Source organism: Cydia pomonella, chromosome 26, assembly GCF_033807575.1.
Source record: "Cydia pomonella isolate Wapato2018A chromosome 26, ilCydPomo1, whole genome shotgun sequence".
In the NCBI taxonomy this organism is placed as follows: domain Eukaryota; kingdom Metazoa; phylum Arthropoda; class Insecta; order Lepidoptera; family Tortricidae; genus Cydia; species Cydia pomonella.
The window spans coordinates 9,994,068-10,016,231 of NC_084728.1; the positions used below are offsets into that span (position 1 = coordinate 9,994,068).

Sequence of the window (22,164 nt, forward strand, 5' to 3'; positions counted from 1 at the left end):
TTCTCTAAAAGCTTTTAGTACGATATTTCTTCTGTCCGACACATACTAGAATCTACCCTGACTCCGAGAAATGTAACGGAATCCACTTGTTGAATTTCAAGTCCAACCTGCAGATAGTCTTTGTTTCTCGAAGTAATTTTAAACAGTAAAGCATTAGACTTGGCACAATTCAGTTTGAGGTTGTTTGTGCTGAACCAGTTTAGAGCCTGCAGCGTAAAGTTAACTTAGTAATACAGCTGTATCATGTTACCGGCGTTGGTGTCATCAGCGCAGACCACAAGTTTTACGACCGGAACAGAATTCCCTGTGAATGATACTAGGTCATTGATAAAAGTTATAAAGAAGATAGGACCCAAGATCGATCCTTATGGAACTCCTCTTTCCAATTTAACTATTTTTTATCTGCTACAGTTTCTTAATTTGCTGTATTGAGTCCATATATCCTCCTCTACCTTCTACCCTGACGAGAAGAACTAAAGTGAGGATTTTCAATTCCAATGTAAAGGCCGTGTTACTGTACGGGTGCGAAACCTGGTTTGTCCGCAAATACCTAATGACAAAACTCCAAGTGTTTGTGAACAAATGCTTAAGGCAAATTCTGCACATCTTTTGGCCTAACTGGATCACAAACGCTCACTTATGGAGAATAACCGGACAAGCACCCGTACATAAGGAGATCCAAACGCGCAAATGGCATTGGATTGGGCATATCCTCAGGAAGCCTGACACCCACCTATCCAAGGTGGCCCTGACCTGGAAGATGCCCGGAAAACGGAAACATGGTCGCCCTAAATCTACTTGGCACCGTTCCGTGGAGCAAGAGTTGGGTGTATTGGGGATAGGATGGGACGAGGTTACCCAAGCTGCCCAGGACCGGAGTCAGTGGAAGAAAATGGTTCGAGCCCTACACCCCAGCACCCCTGCTGGGATTTAGGGCTCGAACAGGATGAAAAGAAGAAAGAAGAGTCCATATAACTTTAACGAACTATTGCCTGTTTGCATGGTACTATCTAAAAAGGTCTAAGAACTTTTTTTTTTTTGTCTTTTACCTGCCGTGATTTTTCTCACTTAATGCTCTTGATGTTTGGAAGATCAGCGCTGGAACGTCTTCCAGCGCAACGTAACATGCTGAGATGGAACCGTTTCGTGGCACTTTTGTCTTTTTATGTATTTGTTATATTATTATGATATAATTGTTTTTGTTATGTGTGTAAGAATCAAAATGTTTCTCTTTGTGAGGTTATCAATTTTAAATACGAGTCAAATAAAAACAATAAAAACAATTGTATACTTATTTTAACTATTTATTTTTTAACAATTTATTGTTTAGGTAATAATTGCTGATAAAACTATGAGATTAATAGTAGATACTATAAAGAGGAAAGTAGACGGAGGATGGAGAAGCGGTTCTCTGTACAATCGTAGTCCCGATTTTCCTCTCAACGAAATATTAAAGCTACCTATATTCCAGTGTGAAATATTATCATAAACATCAAATTTCTATGAATTTTTACTCTCACACTTTTTCTGTTCTGTCAAAGGTGGTGCAGATGCAGAATAAACATAGACTTTATTTTTTTTGTCTTTCAAAAATAGAAAAGAAAATGGTACCATTCGATTTCTTACATTTTATTGAAAAATAAATTGTATGACAACTATACACATAAACGCAATATTTCAAGGTCAAAATGGCAATTTCCTTGATCTCCCATACATTTAGGACAGACTTTTATGATGTGACGTCACATCACCTTGTCATTTTGTTAGAGGCGTTTCAATCGTCGAGTGCGAGCGTCAGACTTTAACTCTCATTTCTGATCTTTGTGTTGCTTATATGCCATGAGTCCTATATAGACATTTGATCCTCAGGAAAATCAAGATCGTTTGACATTATTTACAAAAAACAGTCAAGTAGCCAATTGATCCCCCAATTAAGGTCAACCATAGCATGCATTATTTAGATTCAGAATAAGAGCTTAAAATAAATTTGAATAAGTACGAATGATACTAATTAACAAAATACTAATACTAACAATAAAATTTCCACACAAAAGTGACTAAGTTAGCCGAGCTAGCTGAGGTTGTCAGTAGATAATAATTTGTTTTGAAATGAGGCTTCACTGTCGCGAAACACATCCAATGAATGGACATTATTAGCATGCAGGCACAAAGTAAATAGCGGCGGCGCGCGCTGGAGCAGAGAGTACAAAGTGCCATTTTCGCCGCACGCACACAGACGTGACATTTATGCACACAGACGTTACATTTACAGGCGTTCTCGGGCACTCTCGGGCAGAGCTTAGTCGGGCTGTGCGCGCGTTGCTCAACTTGCTCACTTGACGTCCCCGCCGCTACGTAGGTACCTACTGTCATGTATGTCAAAATGCAAACATCTCTAAGGAATGTAAACATGATGTATAAACGAATCGATGTATGTATGTCTGTAAACTTATATTACCTACTCCTTTTTAAAATTCGAAATTAATACAGAAGCAACCCTAGTGCGTCGGGCAAGTTTAGGTATGTATTTTCAAGAACGGCGGGAACGGACCTTCTGTTTATTTTTTATTTTGCGAGCCAGGCGACCCTGATTCGTTGATTATTATGTGGTCCTGACCTGTCCCATTTTTACAAAAAAAACCGGCCAAGGGCATGTCGGGCCACGCTCAGTGTAGGGTTCCGTAGTTACTCTTCCATCACAATAAGCTAAACTGGAGCTTAAAGTATAGTAAATTGTTAACCAAGGGATGAAACTGTACCTTTCACCCGAGTTAAACAAATAGGCAAATTTGCATAATCAGTACCTAATTAAAGTAAGTCTTTTTACTATGAAGGGAAAACTTTTTGCGATAACTCAAAAATAGCTAAACTGATCATGTCCGCTATAGTTTTCATTTAATGTCTTTCTTAAGCTCTACTTCCACGATTTTTTTCATATTTTTTGGAACTATGGTTCAAAAGTTAGAGGGGGGGACACAATTTTTTTTTCTTTCGGAGCGATTATCTCCGAATATATTCACTTTATCAAAAAATGTTTCTTGAAAACCCCTATTAGTTTTGAAAGACCTTTCCAACGATACCCCACACTCTAGGTTTGAAGCGACAAAAAAATTCACCCCCACTTTACGTGTAGGGGAGGTACCCTAAAAAAATTTTTTTTTAGATTTTATTGTACTACTTTGTCGGCTTTATTGATTTATATATCCATGCCAAATTTCAGCTTTATAGCACTAACGACCACGGAGCAAAGCCTCGGACAGACAGACAGACAGACAGACAGACAGACGGACGGACGGACATGGCGAAACTATAAGGGTTCCTAGTTGACTACGGAACCCTAAAAAGTGATTTTAAAGTGAATGTAAATCCATAACCCAAAAATTTACAAAAATAACTAGCTATAATTCTAACAAAATAATATGACGTTCTACGGAAAAGGTACCTCATTTGGAGCGTCGTTAATAACAGCGTAAGCGCCGACCGCCATAAGGTACCTTTACCCGTGTTACGTCATTTAAAATAATAAGATACTAAGCAGGCAATATACAATAAACACAACACTGATCTAACATTTAAAAGCCTTTTGAACATATATTAAATCATATTTATAACCGGGTCCATTGCGAATTTATATTCTCGCTTTTATTTGCCATTTTTATCCTCGAGTTCTACCCCAAACTTTATCATAGATTTTTCGTCGGGTACTAACACAAATCTCTGTTTTAACATTTTGCTGGGACATCATTAGACAACGACAAGTGAAACCTACGTCGAAACGTCGGTAAAGGTAACCAAATAAATCGCAATACACTCGGTTAAGAATATGATTCAGTATAAACATTAATCTATCCAAGTCATATTAGCCCTTTTCACATCCTCGTTATAATTATCTTCATTAAGCCTATGTCTAAACCTGTCTTCGTTCGCATTCATTTCTCCTAAACTTTCCAACTCTGTCACAGATAGTTCTTTGAACTTTTTCCCTTTCAATTCTTCTGGAACAACCTTAGAAATCTTTTCTCTATTTTTAAAAGCAGTACCATTTAGTTCATCGGCCATAGAATCGATAGCTATATGTAGTTCATTTTCGGGGTCTCCATTTCGTCGGTTTAGAAAACCTTCGTTTTTGATTTTGGATTTCGGTTGTTCATCTTCTTCAAACGCTTTGTTTTTGAATATCTGCAGTCCGCTGAATCTGTTTTTCTTCTTTTGTAACTGAGCCTGTTAACATAAAAATACGGACAATAATAAATAAAATAAAATAAATATTGTAGGGAAATTCTTACAGAAATTGACTACGTCCCACGGTAACCCAAGAAGCCTTGTGTTGTGGGTACTCAGAAAGCGATTTATATAATATTCAAATACTTAAACACATAGAAAACATCCATGACTCAGGAACAAATGTCTGTGTTCATCACACAAATAAATGCCCTTACCGGGATTCAAACCCAGGACCATCAGCTTCATAGACCTAGGCCAGATCGGTCATCGTCGTCAAGTATAAATATTCGTTCCATGCATAACGTGGCACCGTGTGGTGTGGGACATATTGCTTATTTTGGACAGTCTAATCAAAGCTTGTATTTCGTCCACCAAATTAGCATATAGGTAATAGATAGCGCAATTGAATTAGCTAATGTAACTAAAATGGTTTTGCTGTGTTTTAATTGTACTTTCGTGCATATGACAGCGGCCAGGAAAGTTAGATTTTATGTTTTATGTATGATTTTGTTAGTTAGATTGTGTATGATTAGCAATACCTAAAAAAACTAAAACTGTTAAGTGATGCGGAAAGTTTCGATAAAATTGAAAAACTTCTCTAAAACAATTGAAAATTTTGATACCCATACAAAAATATGAGCTGTTCTCGAAATTTTTCCATTTGGAAACATTCACGGCATATTAGTAAACGAAACTAACCTCGTAGAGTTTGTCGACGACCAGACTGTGTCCGGTGTTGACGCCGATGCCGCCAACGTCTTCGATGCTGCTGGAGCGGTGGTAGGGCCGCAAGGCGGAGACGGCGCGAGACACCCCCACCTGGAATCAGTCATTCTTTATTCAAGTAGGCCTAGAAACAAGTACTTTGACTGAATCGGCTGCATCGAAGTCATATTCCCTATGGGAGCGTAGGTTTGTATCCTACCAACTGCGCCATGTAAAATATGTATTGTAACGGAGGAATAAAGTGACTCGGTGTAAATTGTATATTGTGTTGGACCTATGTTTTCTTAAATACTACGTTATGTTTACTATTATTATTAATAACTCACGTAAGCTGGTTTCAAGACTAAACCTTAATTCATCGACCCGCATATAATTATGTATATGAGAATTTGTTTATATTCTTCAAAAATCTCACCTGGCCATGTCGGATCCTGTGCTCCGTAAGATCTGCACCTAGCAGTTCCTCATACGGGTCCATACGGATAGGCAGCACGCAATCTATGAGCCAGAGTAGCAGCATGGTCACCGTGACCCCCCAGGCTATGAGGCAGACCCCCGTGAGAGCCTGGACGCCCAGGAGGTACCATCCGCCACCTACAAAAACCATGTGTAAGTAATTTTGGACAAAAATAACAGACTTACGAGAAAAAGTTTAAAGTTCCAGTAGGTCAATACTGGTAAGTGTGGCCGGCCTTCACATTGGAGTGATTGGGGCTTATTTACCCACTGATTAAAGTTTCCTACTTGCGTTTAGCCGTTTAGTGACCGTATGGCAGCAGCCCTGCTTACCCGAAATAACCGTAAATCATTTACGACCAAACTGCAATGACGACCGAAACACAGTGGGAACGCGGCATGATATCCGGTTCCGTTAGTCATTGTGTGGTCTTCATAATTCCTTCGTTAGCCTCATTTACAACACAGCCTTAGCAACACTCCTCGCCCTCGTTGAACTCTGGATACCTTACTCACCGACAGGAACACAACACTATGAGTAGGATCTAGTATTATTTGGCAGCAGTTTTCTGTAGAGGTACTTCCCCAGTTGGGCTCTGCTCTAGATCTGGAATGGCATCTGCTGTGCCTTACCACACAAAGCGAGATGACATTCACAGTGCCCATACCTCTCGTTTGGACGTAGTATAAGGACATACCCGGGTTCATGTACGGGTGCACACTACTTATCCCGGTGCTTGGTTAGTCTAATCCAGAAGTGCCGCGCGATCTTTCAAATATTGTCTACCCAAGGAACTCACCTACATCTACACCTTAGTGCAGCTTCGTATCTTGACATTCCTTACTGGGTCTACATTCATTGTTAAATTAGCACAATTTTTAAATGTTCGTTCTCCTTAAGTTGAAGTTTCTTGACCTACCTTTGAATAGCCCGGATCTCCCGTTCGTAGTGTCCATTGGTATCGGATTATCAGCAAAAAGGCCCACGGCCAACACCCCTGGAATTAAACATATTATTAAAAAAAAAACACAATACTAATTATAAGTATAACTTGATAACTCTAAAAATAGAAGTTACAAAATAGTACATCAACATTATATGGTCTTCACCAGCCATTCTATTTCACAGTTCCTTTAAAAATCGAGTAGAATGTATTAGGACGTAGCCAAAATGGAGACCATGAAACGAGAACTGAGCTCGATTATGAACCAATGGTCAAGTGTATCAAAAAGCAAGGCCTGCTACATTGACTACAGCGCGTTTCCATGCAAGGCCGAAAGCCGAGCTGCAGGGCAAGCAGATCTTGGAATTGAACCAATGGCCAAGTGCAAGGCCGAAGGCCGAGCTCTACAAAGGCCTGGAATTTTCCTGCAAGGCGCGTTCAGGCAAAGCCAATGGCCGAGATTCTGTGTAACTGCGTTCGGACAAGAACCAATGGCCATCGTTTTAAGAAGCGAGGTCGAACTCCGAGCTCTACTGTATGTGAAAGGCTGAAGGCCCAGTACGTTCGATAATTTGACCGGGCCGGGTTACGGACAAAGGGTCCGGCGCTTCGGTTTCTAAGGAAATCATCACGTGATCACCTGTCACTGTCATAGAAAATGAAGCACCGGAAGCTTCGGTCCGGGCCCGGCTCGGTCTAACGTGAGACGTGAGTCATCCTTTGCCGTAAGAAAACCGTGTAGAACAGTTATAGCAACCGTAATTCCAAGCAAGTGTATAATAATAAATTTACCCCAAAGCCCGCAGGCACCATGGACGCTCGACGCTCCAACTGGATCATCAACTCGTAGTTTGTCAAATAACGGCGCAGTAGCACAGGCTATAGCGGCACCGATTAGACCAATCAGGATCGACTCCCAGGCGCGATAGAGGAAGCAACCCGCTGGAAAATGAGGTTAAAACATAATAGTGGCTCTGTGAGCTGTAGACCTTCCGAATCTCCAGAGCTCCGCCATTTTGCAAAAAATCCAGAAAGTCTATATAATCACCGAAACTGCTCACAACATTTCACAAGAATTCATTGAGAAATGAGACCCGTATGTCGGTCCGGATGTAGAAGAACATCCGGACAGACATACAAATACATATAATAGAATTTGTTCCCCAGCTGGAACAAAGACCTTTGATCCGCTTGGTCATTATTAATTAGGTTAAACGTTATATCGTATTGAACGATGGATCAGGATGTTCGTTCTTCCTCCCCAAAAACGGTAATATCAAAAACGTGTAGTAACCTCGATTTTGACCCTTCAAACCTTCAAGAAAAGAGCGTACTCCCATCTTAAAGGCCGGCAACGTACTTACAACCCCTCTGGTGTTGCAAGTGTCCGGTAATCGCTTACGCTCACTCATTCTGCTCGTGTGCCTCCTCTATCATAAAAAAAAATGAAATTTGCTTGAAATGCAGTCAGCGGTAATGTCGTGCTGCAATAAGTTGTGGGTTTGAATTTACGTAAGCGGCAGTTATACAAGACAAGTGCGCGGGCGCATATGAACGCGGTCAGAGAGCGAGTGTCGGGTGCCGATGCAGTGAGGGAACCGGCCCTCGAGGCGACGGCGGGTGTTGCGCGCGGCGTGCGGGACGTGTGACGTATGCGCTGCCCCTTTGTGTCCGCGCGTCTGGCCGATAGTTCAAGCGCCATAAGCGGAGCGGGTCGGGTAGCGAGTTACCGCTACAAGTAATGAAACAGTAATGCTGGTGTACTCTGAATCATAACAGAAACCTTATTATAGATACAAGATAGATTCTAAACAGTTCTTACCCGTGACGGACACCAAGGAACCAAGGACACTATTTATCAGCTCCATCACGTCTGCTTTCCCCTTGTTCTTAACCAGAGTGAATCTGAAACACCATTTCAATTATTTAGGTTAGCTGTAAGTACAAAACACCTATAGCAAACACCCCTATAATGGAACAGGCACCAGTAACGGGATGACATGGACAACTCCTGTAAAACTACTAATACGTAAAATAATACAAAAAGACCTGCATGTCCAAATATCATTTAAAAAGAAACGAGACATACAGAAAATTTAATTAAGAAATTGCAATAACTTAGTACTTCGGCCACCACGTACGAGTTACGGAAAAAAAACGGTCCTCTATGAAGGTGCAAATTTATATAATACTCTTCCTTTAAGCATAAAAGATGCAAAATCAATGCCACTATTTAAAAAACTACTTAAATCTTACGTAACTGACCAAGTACGCTCTGAGACACGCAACAAGCTTTAAGCCACATCCATCCAACCTTAATCTGTGTACAGCGTTATCTATCTTTTGCAGTGCAACAATGTCGTGAATAGTGCGGTGCGTAAACACTCATCTTCCGTGTGATTATTTTTTAAAGTCTACCCATCGAACACGTACCTACCAACTTTTTTTTTTTTTTTTTTTGTATACTGTTATTTATAAATGGATAATTTTCTAGTACTGTAAAATAATATAGTGTAGATAATTTAAGGCGATTTTTGTAAATCTATACATAAGCATGCATACGCTCACCATATCATAGTTAAATAAGTGTTAATTTCTCATGTAAGTGAATTGTAAATATTCTTATGAGAAAAATAAATTTCTTTAAACCGAAAACAAGTATTTACCATCAGATTTTAATCGCTGGCAAGATTTTACCATAAACAAGAGCCAAAGAGCTGCTTAAGTTCAATCTTGCATTGGTATTTGTTAGTTTTAAAATGAATGGCGTCATACATCCCCTGACCGGAGCAAAAAACCGTAGTTTTAATTGGTTAATAATATTGAAACCAATTGCAGTAGCTTTCATTCAATGCATAAAAAACATAAAGGACGAATAGGACATTTAACTTTTAAAGCATAAAGCGGTAGAATTTTTAAAGATGTCGGTGAAATATCAAAATACTCAATTTTTCTAAATGTCCCATGATTGGTGCCGTTAACATAAATCCTAAACGGAGCATGTAGGACAATGGATGTCACCTAGGGTGACCAGATGTCCCGTATTTTACTTGTTGTCCCGTATATTAGGCACAATAACTTCATTTTCCCGTAATTTGGCGAAACCAATAATTGTCCCGTAATTTTATGATTCAATGGCATTCAATATCAAATATCAAACGGGGCACTTTTACATGTCCATTTTTACAAACAATAAAAATTACAAAAAAACAATTACAAATATGGAATCGATGAAATAATTGAATTATTAGAGGTGTATACTGTCTCTAAATGTCAAATTACACAAAAAAAACTATGATAAAAAAATAAAACCAACAGATACTAAAATTCTTTAGAGATGTATAAGTCTCTAAGTGTCAGAGATACAATATAAAAAAAGATATTAAATTATCCTTAGAGATGTAGAGGGTCTCCAAGGCTTGAATTCTTATATGAATAATTAAAAGACAAAAAATTAAATCAGACAAGAACCGAATGAAGTGTCTCACGTTAATGCCACTCAAAAGTAAAGTTACATACTTATAACATAACATGTAGCCCGTGTAAGCTTAAACAGACCGGTCTCCACAAACAGCATTTGATTACTTAATGATAATAGCATTTAAATACAGGCTGTCTATTTAGTCACCTGCAACAATTTACGGGCTGAATTTATATAGGTCATACTGAGCAATTTTTACTATGGGACCAACCCCGAAATCTCGAAAAAAATTGGCTGTTCCATAAATCTTGGCTGTCTGACTTTGCATTTTCTATGGTAGATTTTTTTTCGCGATTTCGGGATTGGTCCCATACTAAAAGTTGCTCAGTATGACCTATATATTCAGCCCGTAAATTATTGCAGGTGACTAAATAAACACTTTGTATAATAGTGCAATCTGAGTGCACTAGAATTCTATTGACATTAAGTCTAGAGAATACGTCTATGCTATTTGGACGTAACACATACTACAGAAACAGTATTATGTATGAATAATCCACTCTATAATATTCCGTAAACCGGGGTTACTTTGATTGGCGGGTCGTCTTTGATATATTAGCATGTATATCATCGTTCAGTACCCATAGTACAACCTTTGCTTACTTTGGGGCTAGGTCGATCTGTCTAGGATTGTCCCCGAATATTTGTTTTTTATTTATATAGTAACGGGTGCTAAGCTAATAATTTGATGACTGTACGTAATCTCGTATATTTTACATGTAACCTTTTCGTACCATTTAGCGTTGAAACTCTAAGTACATGGGGTCCCAGTGCGCACAAGTTTTTGGAGAAATCTTGAAACGTCTGGTTCTCGCACAACGTATCAGTATTGCGATACAACGAGGAAATGCCGCCAGCATCCTTGGTTCAATGCCTCAAGGGCCTGTTTTAGATATGAGCTAGTTATAGTAATCCTCTGCATATATCCATTATGTAACCTATACTTACATTAGGCCGAAGCAGCCCCCTCCAAATGATCCCATCATAGTCATCACTGCTGCGCGGGCAGCGTACTGCCATTTCGCGCCGCTCACCTGAAAATTATAACCAATCAACGTCAGAAATTGAATCGAATCGAATTTCAAATAAAATGGTAGCGGATTCCAACCCGGCCAGTCCCGTAAAATGGGGTGAGTAGGGATCAAACTGACTCCATTTCATAACTTTAAAGATAAATACGAAATAGTAGGAAATCCCAGCTCACCTGCTCAGTACGGATGAGGAGGGATATCCTATTAATGTGTTGGCGTAGGCACTAGTTTTTACGAAAGCGACTGCCATCTAACCTTCCAACCCAGAGGGTAAACTAGGCCTTATTGGGATTAGTCCGGTTTCCTCACGATTTTTCCTTCACTGAAAAGCGACTGGTAAATATCAAATGATATTTCGTACATAAGTTCCGAAAAACTCATGGGTACGAGCCGGGGTTTGAACCCGCGACCTCTGGATTGCAACTCGCTCGCACGCAGTTTCTTATATAAGCACGAAATATCATTTCATATTTACTAATTCCTTTTCAGAAAAGGAAAACATCGTGAGGAAACCTGTATACAGCGAAGAAACTGAAAGATATGTGGTTCTTAAACAAAATTACGGCCGGAAAAGTTGTATGAAAATACATTGCCAGAGTCCCTATCATACTGAAGCGTTCGAAACATGGTGTTTCGCAGTCTAATTATCACAAACTTAATGACCATATTTCCGCAGATGTTTAAAAAGCATTTATTTACGTTTATGTACTTACTTACTCATATATATTAAGCACAGATTCTTTAAATTAGTTTTAAAGTTTCAAAGCAAGTTTTGGGCACTGTGAATCTCATCTCGCTTAGTGTGGTAGGGCACAGCACAGCGGATATCATTTCAGATCTAGAGCTGAGCCCAACTGGGGAAGTACCTCCACCTTACAGAAAACCGCAGCCAAATAACGCTACACTCTACTCATAGAGTTGTATTCATGCCAGTGTGTAAGGTTGCCAGAGCTCAACGAGGGTGCGGTCGGCAACGAGCATACAACACCTCTGGAGTTGCAAGCGTACATAGGCTGCGGTAACCGCTTACCATCAGGCGGGCCGTATGCTAGTTTGCCACCGACGTAGTATTTAAAAAAAAAAAACAATTCTTTATTATAAATTATAAAACGCTGCTAATATATTTAACTTCCTCAAACAGGTGCATCATTAATTAATTAAATACGTACAGACTCAGAAAAACACATTCGCGTGCAACAAAACTGTCATTTAAATCAAAATGGCCGCTATTTACTGCAAATGGCCGCCAATCTACATTAGTAAATAGTACAATTTAGCTAATTGACTTCGTAAGTATCTATTATGCAAAATCCTTGACTTTGAAATGTGAGGTAAGATATATTACGGTTGTTACATGAATTGAAAACATGTTTAGGTAAATGAGGTTATTTGTTTGAAATCGTGAAGGAAAATACGTAACTCTGAGCCTAGCGATAAAATTTAATTTTGTTTTAATAGTGTAAATTGTAATAGTTATTTGTGTTACAAGGGGGCAAAGTTGTTTAACCGCTCGTGCTAATATTGATATCCGAGCAAGCGAAAGATTCCAAAACTGAACCACGAGCGTAGCAAGTGTTTCAAGAAGTGGAATCTTGAGCGTTGCGAGGGTTCCAAGGCACGAGGGTTAAACAAGATTTAAGATTTTTGCATGCTAGTCCAACCTGTTGAGTACAAATAGCAGAATAAGCAACCAATTGTCACTTACCACCTAAGACACTTTTGTACCTACTTATCCTTTGCAAATAAATACATACATACATATATATTTATATACATATGTATGCATTATTTTATGGTTATTTTTCTATCTATGTATATTTGTATCAATGTGTATTCAAAACGTGCATTTCATTAATTTCAGTGATTGTACACTTTTGTTTGTGTTTGTCATTCATTCACCGTTACTTCTGTTTTACTCATTTCCTCAAAGGTTAACTGGAAGAGATTTGGATTTTGGATTTTAGATTTGGACTAAGTTCGCCTTTGTTGTATTTAATTTTTTCGTGTTTTTATTTCTATGTACAATAAAGTATATACATACATACATACAAACTTTGCCTCCAAGTGAAACAGAAAAATTTTCACCATACCAACGCGAGGATAATACTCTCAAACCTCAAAAAATCCAAATGAACGTAATAAAATATAAATAACATTCAAAATCATCATTTAAAAGTAATTTCTACCAGCTAACATAAGGAAGCAACTCAAAATTTGCACCTGATTATTTTGTCCCACATGTGGAGTTGCATTTTAGCAACTTTTTCATTCGTTTTTGAACTAGCAAGAGGGCCTATAAATAAATAAATAAAATATTATTTATTCAGGTATCAACCCATGAAATTACAATAACGCAAATATACAATTAAATTAAATAAATAAATAAATATTATAGGACATTATTACACAAATTGACTAAGTCCCACAGTAAGCTCAATAAGGCTTGTGTTGAGGGTACTTAGACAACAATATATATAATATATAATTTTTTTTATAAATACTTAAATACATAGAAAACACCCATGACTCAGGAACAAATATCCATGCTCATCACACAAATACATGCCCTTGCCAGGATTTGAACCCGGGACCATCAGCTTCGTAGGCAGGGTCACTACCCACTAGGCCAAACCGGTCGTCAAATTAAAAAAAAAAAAAATAATAATAATAATTCAACCTATATACGTCCCACTGCTGGGCACAGGCCTCCTCTCATGTGCGTCAAATTAAAGAAGGAGAAAATTAAATATACAATTAAATTTCTCCTATACCAGTTGGTGTGGTGAAAATAGTATTATTGGCTATGTGTGCGAAGTTGGTGACAACAGAAGTCAAAGAAAGATTGTTACCTTCGGTGCCCTTCAACATCCATCGAACCATCATCGAACAAATATATAAGTTTGAACTTCGAACTTACCCCATATGTACTCCCAGAGTTGAAAGCCAGCCAACCCCACCACAGCACAAAGGTGCCCATCACTGCGTTGACGGGATTGCCGAGCGGCAGAGGAGCAGTGCCCTTCGCGTAGCGGCCTAGTCGGGGGCCTAGCATGAGCGCTGAGGCGAACGCTGATGAACCACCTGGCGAAAATACAAGTTTTTGTAAATCGGTGACATTCAAACAGAAAGCCCTTTGAGCGCCACGAAAATCGTGCGCGGCATCATCAATGGCCACTGTATCCCTGACGGATGATTGTTGCAACGCTAACGCGCAATGAGAACCCCACACCCTGCCTGCTGTACACTATCATATAAACGATGTTAATTACCAATAAAATGCACAGGCCCAGAGTGCCTACCGTGAACCACGTTCGACGTATTGCCTCACTGTCGCACTTGTAAATTCGTACGTAAGTGTGACAGGCACCCAAAGCCAGCTATATTCACGGCGCCTAGTCGACTCAGGAACACATGAGAACCCCACATCTAACCTGCTGTATACTAGAGTCTGGCTGGCTATTTGATATAAAAATATAAAATATATAAAATTATCTTGGCGAAACATGTCTATATACGTCTTTGTACTTTACATAGACGTAGAAATTACGTGAGCTAACTTTGAGTGCACGCCAACGTATATTAACTTATTTCCTTAGGTATCCTACGTGTGCACAGAAAATCAAAAATATTTTCTAGTATCAAAACTATATATTACTATATATTATTCCTACTACACAAAGTGTGACCAGCCCTAGATTTTTTTGAATTTCCCGCCAAAATATTGTGTAATATTTCAATAGCCAGACTCTATTTACCAATAAGATGCACAGGCCCAGAGCCAGCTATATTCACGGCGCCTGGTCGACTCAGGAACACATGAGAACCCCACATCTAGCCTGCTGTATACTATCAATTAGTTACCAATAAGATGCACAGGCCCGGAGCCAGCGATGTCCACAGCTCCAAGCCGACTCAGGAACCCATTGGAACCCCACACCCAGCCCGCTGGCACGCAGTATACTATAGTATTCATAAACGAGAAGAGGCAGTAGGCTTTGAAATTGCATCTGAAATAAAGATAATGGGACCTGTTTTATTTATTTGTTTCCACTGCTACTGATGAATTTTGCGAGTTTCCTTTAAAACTGTCTGTCATAAAGTATGTCTAAACCAAGTAACATAGTGGCAGCATCAAAGATAAGAAGGCATTTTTCACGGAGTTAATATAGAAATAAAAAAAATGACATTATTTCTAAAACAAGGTTATCTGGAAGAGATCCCATACAGGGTTCGCCGTTGTTGTATTTAATTTACTCTACGACTTTGTTTCTCGTGTTTTTTTTTTCTATGTACAATAAAGGTTATACATACATACATGCAAGTCGAACTTTGTATGACATTTTAGTATCTAAATGGGGTCAAGTATACACTTTTAAAATTTGTCGGGTTCCTCGTGCCCACGATTTAAATGCAATGCTTGAAGTATAATTTTTCTCTTTGAAGATATTCTTAATACAAAAATATTTAATATCTCATTATAATAGACACAAATCACTAAAATATATATTATTACAAAAATAATCATAAAAAAAAATTAAAGGCACATTCTTACACAAACTCTTCCAAACAACTATACAATTTTTGAAACACATTACAACATTTAAAACAAAAAATAACAATAACAATTTAGTTTATATGTAAGAAATCCGCAACGCAGGATTCGTCAAGTGGCCACAAATACAAGATGTCACGTCCCAAACATACCAATGATGATATTTTCGTCTTGATAGCTTCGTCAGTTTTTTTTTTAACTATTTAAATTAAATTAAATAATCGTCAAGAATCGTACCTGGCTCAAATGTCCCCATTACGCTGGCAGCGTTACCTCGCTGAATGGCCAATGGGATCCGTTGGACCAGGTACGATCCGGGGATCGCATCCCCTGTCCCTCAGCCACCGACCCAAATCCCTCACAAAGTCCCTGGCCTCCACAGCCCAAGGTCCCGCAGTCTCGACTGCAACTGGCACAAAGTCGTATATTGGTAGAGTACTTGGTATGCTTCATTTTGGCGGCATACTCCGCAGCTGTCCCAGCAGACCTGATTCAAATCCCTTCTTAACCCGTACGTCAAAGAGCCCTTGAGGTCTACTTGCAGAGTAAATTTTTGAATTTTACTTTCTTTATTTTGTTCCTAATAACCGGTTCATGGCAAATTCGTTCGCCTTCCGTTTTTGTGGAATAAAATTAGCCGGTTAAATTGAAAATATCGAAGCCAGATAGACCGAGTAAGCTCTGAGCCCTATTCGTACCTTTCAGCCATAGCTCCACTGACGATCGTTGTAGCCGTTGTAGCGAAAGACAATTGAAAGAGGAACGAAGCAAAAACGGGCCCCATTAGCGAATCGCCCACCGGTGGGTCTATCAGGAAATCGCCCACGCCGATCACGGGGTTCGAATACGGCCCCTGCCCGAATGACATGCCGTAGCCGAAGATCCAGTAGGTTAGGCCTGGGGGCAAAAATATAGGTATAAAGGGTGATTCTAAGCGTAAGTGAGGGCAAGACCGGTGAATAAAAAGTGTATTTCAATTTGTCACCACACGCAGCCGCCATTCATGAGACGAGGACAGATAGGAATTCATAATACATACCCCAATTTCCATCTGTGCCCGGCAAGGACAAATGGGAACACACCAAATAAAAAGCGGCCAAGTGCGAGTCGGACTGGCCCATGAAGGGTTCCGTACCATTTATGACGTATTAAAAAAAACTACTTACTAAGATCTCGTTCAAACCAATTTTCGGTGGAAGTTTGCATGGTAATGTACATCATATATTTTTTTTAGGTTTATCATTCTCTTATTTTAGAAGTTATAGGGGGTGGGGGGGGGACACATTTTACCACTTTGGAAGTGTCTCTCGCACAAACTATTTAGTTTAGAAAAAAATGATATTAGAAACCTCAATATCATTTTTGAAGACCTATCCATAGATACCCCACACGTATGGGTTTGATGAAAAAAGATTTTTTGAGTTTCAGTTCAAGTATGGGGAACCGCCAAAATTTATTGTTTTCTTTTTTCTATTTTTGTGTAAAAATCTTAATGCGGTTCATAGAATACATCTACTTACCAAGTTCGAACAGTATGGCTCTTATAGTTTCGGAAAAAAGTGGCTGTGACAAAAACGGACAGACAGAAGGAAATGACGAATCTATAAGGGTTCCGTTTTTTGCCATTTGGCCACGGAACCCTAAAAAGAGGACTTACCACCAAGAGAGATATCTGCTAGATTCTTCATCATAATGTTGGCTTCATTCTTAATCGATACACAACCAGACTCCAGCATCCCGAAACCTGAAGATAATCCAATAAAATTAATAGAATGCCGTGTGGCATTAGGTACAACTTTTGCGACTGTATAAAACGTGTCTCTCTGGAGATGGATGAATATGACGTGTCGCTTAGGGTATTTCTAACGAGGGGTATTTCGAAGTAATATTTTTTTTTTATGGTAGAGTAGGCAAACGAGCAGACGGATCACCTGATGGTAAGCGATTACCGTCGCCCATGGACACCTGCAACACCAGAGGGGTTGGGTTGTATTAATGATTTACGATTGAATACATCGGAACAGCTTGTATGTAGATACACAGTAATTAAAGAGTATCTTCTCGATTTGAAGAATGAGATACGAGAACGATAAGTTCTGGTTTAGATAAGTTCTCATTTAGATATTGTTTGTATGTCTTAATTAACAGAAGCAGCTCAATTCGGGCAACCAATGTCACTTTGACGTTAGAAATATCGTAGATAGATCTTATTGGGATCATAGCGGAATCGAAATAAACGTCAGTTTTGACATGTCGTTTAGTTATCCATCTTTTAAAGATCTCTCCAAGATCTTAAACGTGTCTTAATCATTCCTCGAATCGGGCCGTTAGTCATTTCACTAGTGTTACTTTTATCTTATCGTCATTGTGAACGACTAATACAGTATGCTCCTATTTATTGATAATTAATTTAACTTAAAAAAAATGTTTATCTAATCAAATGATTATAACAATATACATAATGGATATATACAGATGATTACTATAACTAGCTTATATCTAAAATAGGCCCTTGAGGCATTGTACCAAGGATGCTGGCGGCATTTCCTCGTTGTATCGCAATACTGATACGTTGTGCGAGGAAGCCGCCAGTTCTTCGGTCACCAGTTTATCAAATGATTTACCATATTAGAACATCCCTGAGGAGGAATTCTACTCGGATTCTCTGTCAATCTCTAGAGAGCAGATACACTTTTTTTTAAACCTTATTGCACGATATAAAATTGTACAAATTGCGGACTTAATGACTTAAGACATTCTCTACCAGTCAACCATTGGGTCAAACAGAAACTTGCAGTTAGTGCAGGATTGTACACAATGAGAAGGAATATGAAACACAAATCATGTTATTCTCAACCGTTGTATTTTCTTACAGTACAATTAAGTTTAAAGTAATTTAATTAATATTTATTATTAATATTCATATATCTGTACCCAAAGGATAAAACGGGACCCTATTATAGGTACTAAGACTCCGCTGTCCGTTTGTCTGTCTGTCTATCTGTCCGTCGGTCACCAGGCTGTATCTCATGAACCGTGATAGCTAGACAGTTGAACTTTTCACAGATGAGGTATTTCTGTTGCTGCTATAACGGAGACGAGCGTTTATGTATTTTGTACTAGATTTTTGTCTACTGAGCTGAGATACTTGCCAATTAATTTATGCCCTAGGGGCCCTCTTTAGATATAGATTTTTAGTTTTTACCAAAATCAATCAGTAGATAAATAAACATTACATTCAATGCCATTACTTTAAAACCAATTAGTAATTAAATTATTTGCAATCCTTCGAGACTTCGCCTTGTGACGTGTCCGAAATGTCTAGTACAAGATTAATCGTTTTAAATGGGTATTAGCAGAGATATGGAATTGTAATAGAGAAGTAAAGTCTACATATGCACGGAAAGAGCTCATTCGCGCAGACGTGCAGGAAAGTAGTAGCTGAAGCCTACTACTCGTTGGATGCCTATTTTCGAGTGCCAAACTAAGCAATAAAAGCAAAAGATTATTAGAATAAATAGCAACTGGTTAGTTAACCAAATAACGAATTATGTAAATAATAGATTTTAAGTACCTAGTATTAAGACATGACAAGTAAAACAAAAAAATAATAAATATAAGAGTCTCGGTATAGAGTACCATTTTGTACCATTTGACGTTGAAACTCTAGGTCCATTGGGTCCCAGCGCGCACAAGTTATTTGGAGAAATCGCGAAACATCTGGTTGACGTAACTGGTGACCAAAGAGCTGGCGGCTTCCTCGCACAACGTATCAATATTGCGATACAACGAGGAAATGCCGTCAGCATCCTTGGTACAATGCCTCAAGGGCCTATTTTAGATATAAGCTAGTTATAATAATCATCTGTATATACCCGTTATATATATTGTTACATGTACAGAAAGAGAGACCTAAGCCCTCCTACGTGTACACGTTCAACGCAGCTGGCCAACTTTGTTGTCACGCGTGCAATAGAGTATTTAAGAGCAAGTTCGGCCTGGCCAGCCACATTAGGGCTCATGCTAGACAACGTTCATAATGTGTTTATTTGGGGTCGCCGTCATATAAAACGATGAGGAGGACTATATACATGTAAAATATATTTTATAAATAAATGATGATATCGTATCGTAAAGTAGCACCATATGTACCTACTGAAAAATACATATTACTTACCAGTCTGCATAGTGAATATAATGAAAGACGATGTCAATATCCAGTTAGTATCCTCAAGATCAATTTCGAAGTTCCCCTGAAGGTTGACGGAACTGGAGCTGTTCAGCAAGTCTGGAGACCGAAGACCTATCCTCGGCTCCGTCACGTTCCAGTCCGTTCTATTTTCCTCCATGTTTGTATGGGTGTACAGTCAAACCACTTTTATTTGTAAAGTTTTTTCTGTAAATGTTGTCTCTTTCGTAAAAACATAAATGTCAAAATGTTGGATAGGGACGAATGATTATTAAACTTGTTATACACGGAGTTTTTTTTAAAACTCTTTTAAGGTACTTTCTCAAAGACACCGGTATTCTGATTAACTTCTTTTTGGAGATAATGAACGAAAATATTTTGGACTAATTAGGCCCCTATGAACGTATACACTTGCATTAGGGCCTGTTTACGTATTGATTAGTGTTTAGTTGGGTTAATAAAGTTGAATAATGTTAATCAATGGATTATTTAATCTGGAATAGTTTTTAAGTATTTTCAATGTATTTCAGGACATTATAATTATGTATTTTCGACATTTGTAATTATAGATTTTGATATAGGTGATTTTGTTTTTTTTTAGGTAGGTAGATTTTTTAGAAGTTCAGTTTAAGACTGCTACCTTTTATTAAGTTGGAATCAATCTTTATTTAAAAGTCTGTCAGTTAGTTTTTTATTATTTAGTCAGTAAGACAAATTCTTATCAATCCATATAGCATTTAAAAATTACTTTATTTAATAACAGGCAGGCCTATTTGTCATATACGTCCTTAGTAAAACTTTACTAACAATATTTTTTGTTGTTTTACATGTAAAACATTCAACTTATAACTTGTTATACAGGTACTCGTGGGTACTTGGTAAGTTAACTAATTAAAAAGGAATTAAATGTCTAAAGGAATTAAACTAAACTAACTTATCTATTAAATAAAACAAAATTAAAACTAAAAACTAATACTAAATAAAATTAAAATATGTCTAAAAAATTTGGCCTAAAATATTTAGTTGAAATCATACACGCAATTTTTTTGTTTAAATTTGTATTTTTTTTTTGTTCTTTTTTTTTTAATAGTGTATTTAAAATATATCTTATGTTTCTTTCGTAAAATACAGTGTTAATGTAAGCACTCGTTTAACGTTACCTTTTTTTAAAAGTAATGGCATTTCCATACTCAAATAAGTCAAAAAAATCAAGGTTGATTATTTTTGTTATATTTTTTATGTAAAAAGGATTTACATAATTTAATAAAAAGTTACGGATATTAAAAAAAAAAACATCATGACATGTTTTTGAATTAGACATTTTTTTTTAATAAAATTATTCTTATAAGTCATATAAACCTATAAATAAAACTACTAACACAAAATCAAAAATTAAAACAAACCAAGGAAACAAACCAAACCTTTTAAAATTACAATAACACTTTTTCTTTTCCGTTTTCAATTTTTTTTATTCCATTTTAAGAAAATAATATGTCAATACACACAAACTTATTCTAAAAACCCATTCGATCTTTAAATCTTTACACAAACTTTTTGGTTTACGACTTGCATCAAGGGCACAATAAAAAAAAAACTTTAAACGTTGACGCGTTTTGAGCCCATATCGAAAGGACGGATAGACTGATCGGTTTGAGCGTTTAACGTGTCTTATATATGCACGGAATGAGTGATGACGACCCAAACAGCCTGCAATCTAGGCTCCCATAGTCATGTCACAGAATAAATAATAATAAGACCGAACAGAAATGACCTAAAAAACTGAAGAAGATATAGTACTTAATCTAAATTGTATTTTTTTATTTCTTATTTAATGCATGTTAAGAGGCCGTTATCGATTTTAGTCACAAAAATGACAAATTGATAGATTTAGCGTATGAAATTGTACACCTTTTGTTAACTATTAAAAATAACAAGTACTGGTTTCTATTAGCACGTCTTGTTAGCTTTCATTATAATAAATCATTTTTTTGAAAACAGACTCACTTAATTAGTAATGTTTTTTTTTCTGATGGACATTTAGGTAAACGCGCGTAAAGCAGTGATTTTGTCGATCTTATTTGTAAATTTCGTAAAGTTTGGACTGCTAAAAATGGTAACTTTGTATTACACATATCCTGTACTTCAACTTTAATAAACTACATTTTTGTTATTATAAATTTGAAGTGGTGTAAATGAAAGTTAGACGAAATCAATTTTCTCCAGAAATTACTTCAAAACAAGTGACAATTTCTCTGGAAATTGACTTAATTTCAACGTAATTTTGATACTTCAACAATCTACAACATTTGCTGAAACTGTTCTTATACATCATTTTGTATAATTTACTACCATAATTTTTTGATGAATTTTTAAAAACTATCCCTTCTCGTCACCTATTACGGGGGACGCTCGCTTGCGACCTCATTATTAAAAGGCAAGATGAAAAAACGTGATAATAGAAACCAATACTTGTTATTTATATATTACGTAACAAAATGTGTACAATTTAAACGACAAAATCTATCAATTTAAAATTTTTGCTCTAAAATCGTTACCGGGCT

The 22,164-nt window shown here is 37.6% G+C and overlaps 1 protein-coding gene across 7 annotated transcripts; it reads right to left on the reverse strand.

Annotated features, from left to right (window-relative positions):
- Positions 1-1,800: 1,800 nt before the first annotated feature.
- Positions 1,801-21,258, reverse strand: LOC133532110 (putative ammonium transporter 2). Of its 7 annotated transcripts, none has more exons than XM_061870620.1 (13): positions 21,113-21,258; positions 19,592-19,810; positions 17,072-17,158; positions 16,113-16,311; positions 14,724-14,869; positions 13,780-13,943; positions 10,780-10,865; positions 8,173-8,255; positions 7,143-7,292; positions 6,327-6,404; positions 5,366-5,544; positions 4,924-5,043; positions 1,801-4,221 (listed from the first exon to the last, which is right to left on the reverse strand). In XM_061870620.1, the coding sequence occupies exons 2-13, from the start codon at positions 19,761-19,763 to the stop codon at positions 3,841-3,843; spliced, it is 1,845 nt and encodes a 614-aa protein (XP_061726604.1). In that variant the 5' UTR covers positions 19,764-19,810; positions 21,113-21,258; the 3' UTR covers positions 1,801-3,840. The 7 variants fall into 7 exon arrangements, with proteins under 7 accessions (XP_061726604.1, XP_061726606.1, XP_061726611.1 ...); XM_061870622.1 differs by having other exon boundaries at positions 19,592-19,825; positions 21,113-21,244; XM_061870627.1 differs by having other exon boundaries at positions 21,109-21,234.
- Between the last annotated feature and the right edge of the window lie 906 nt (positions 21,259-22,164).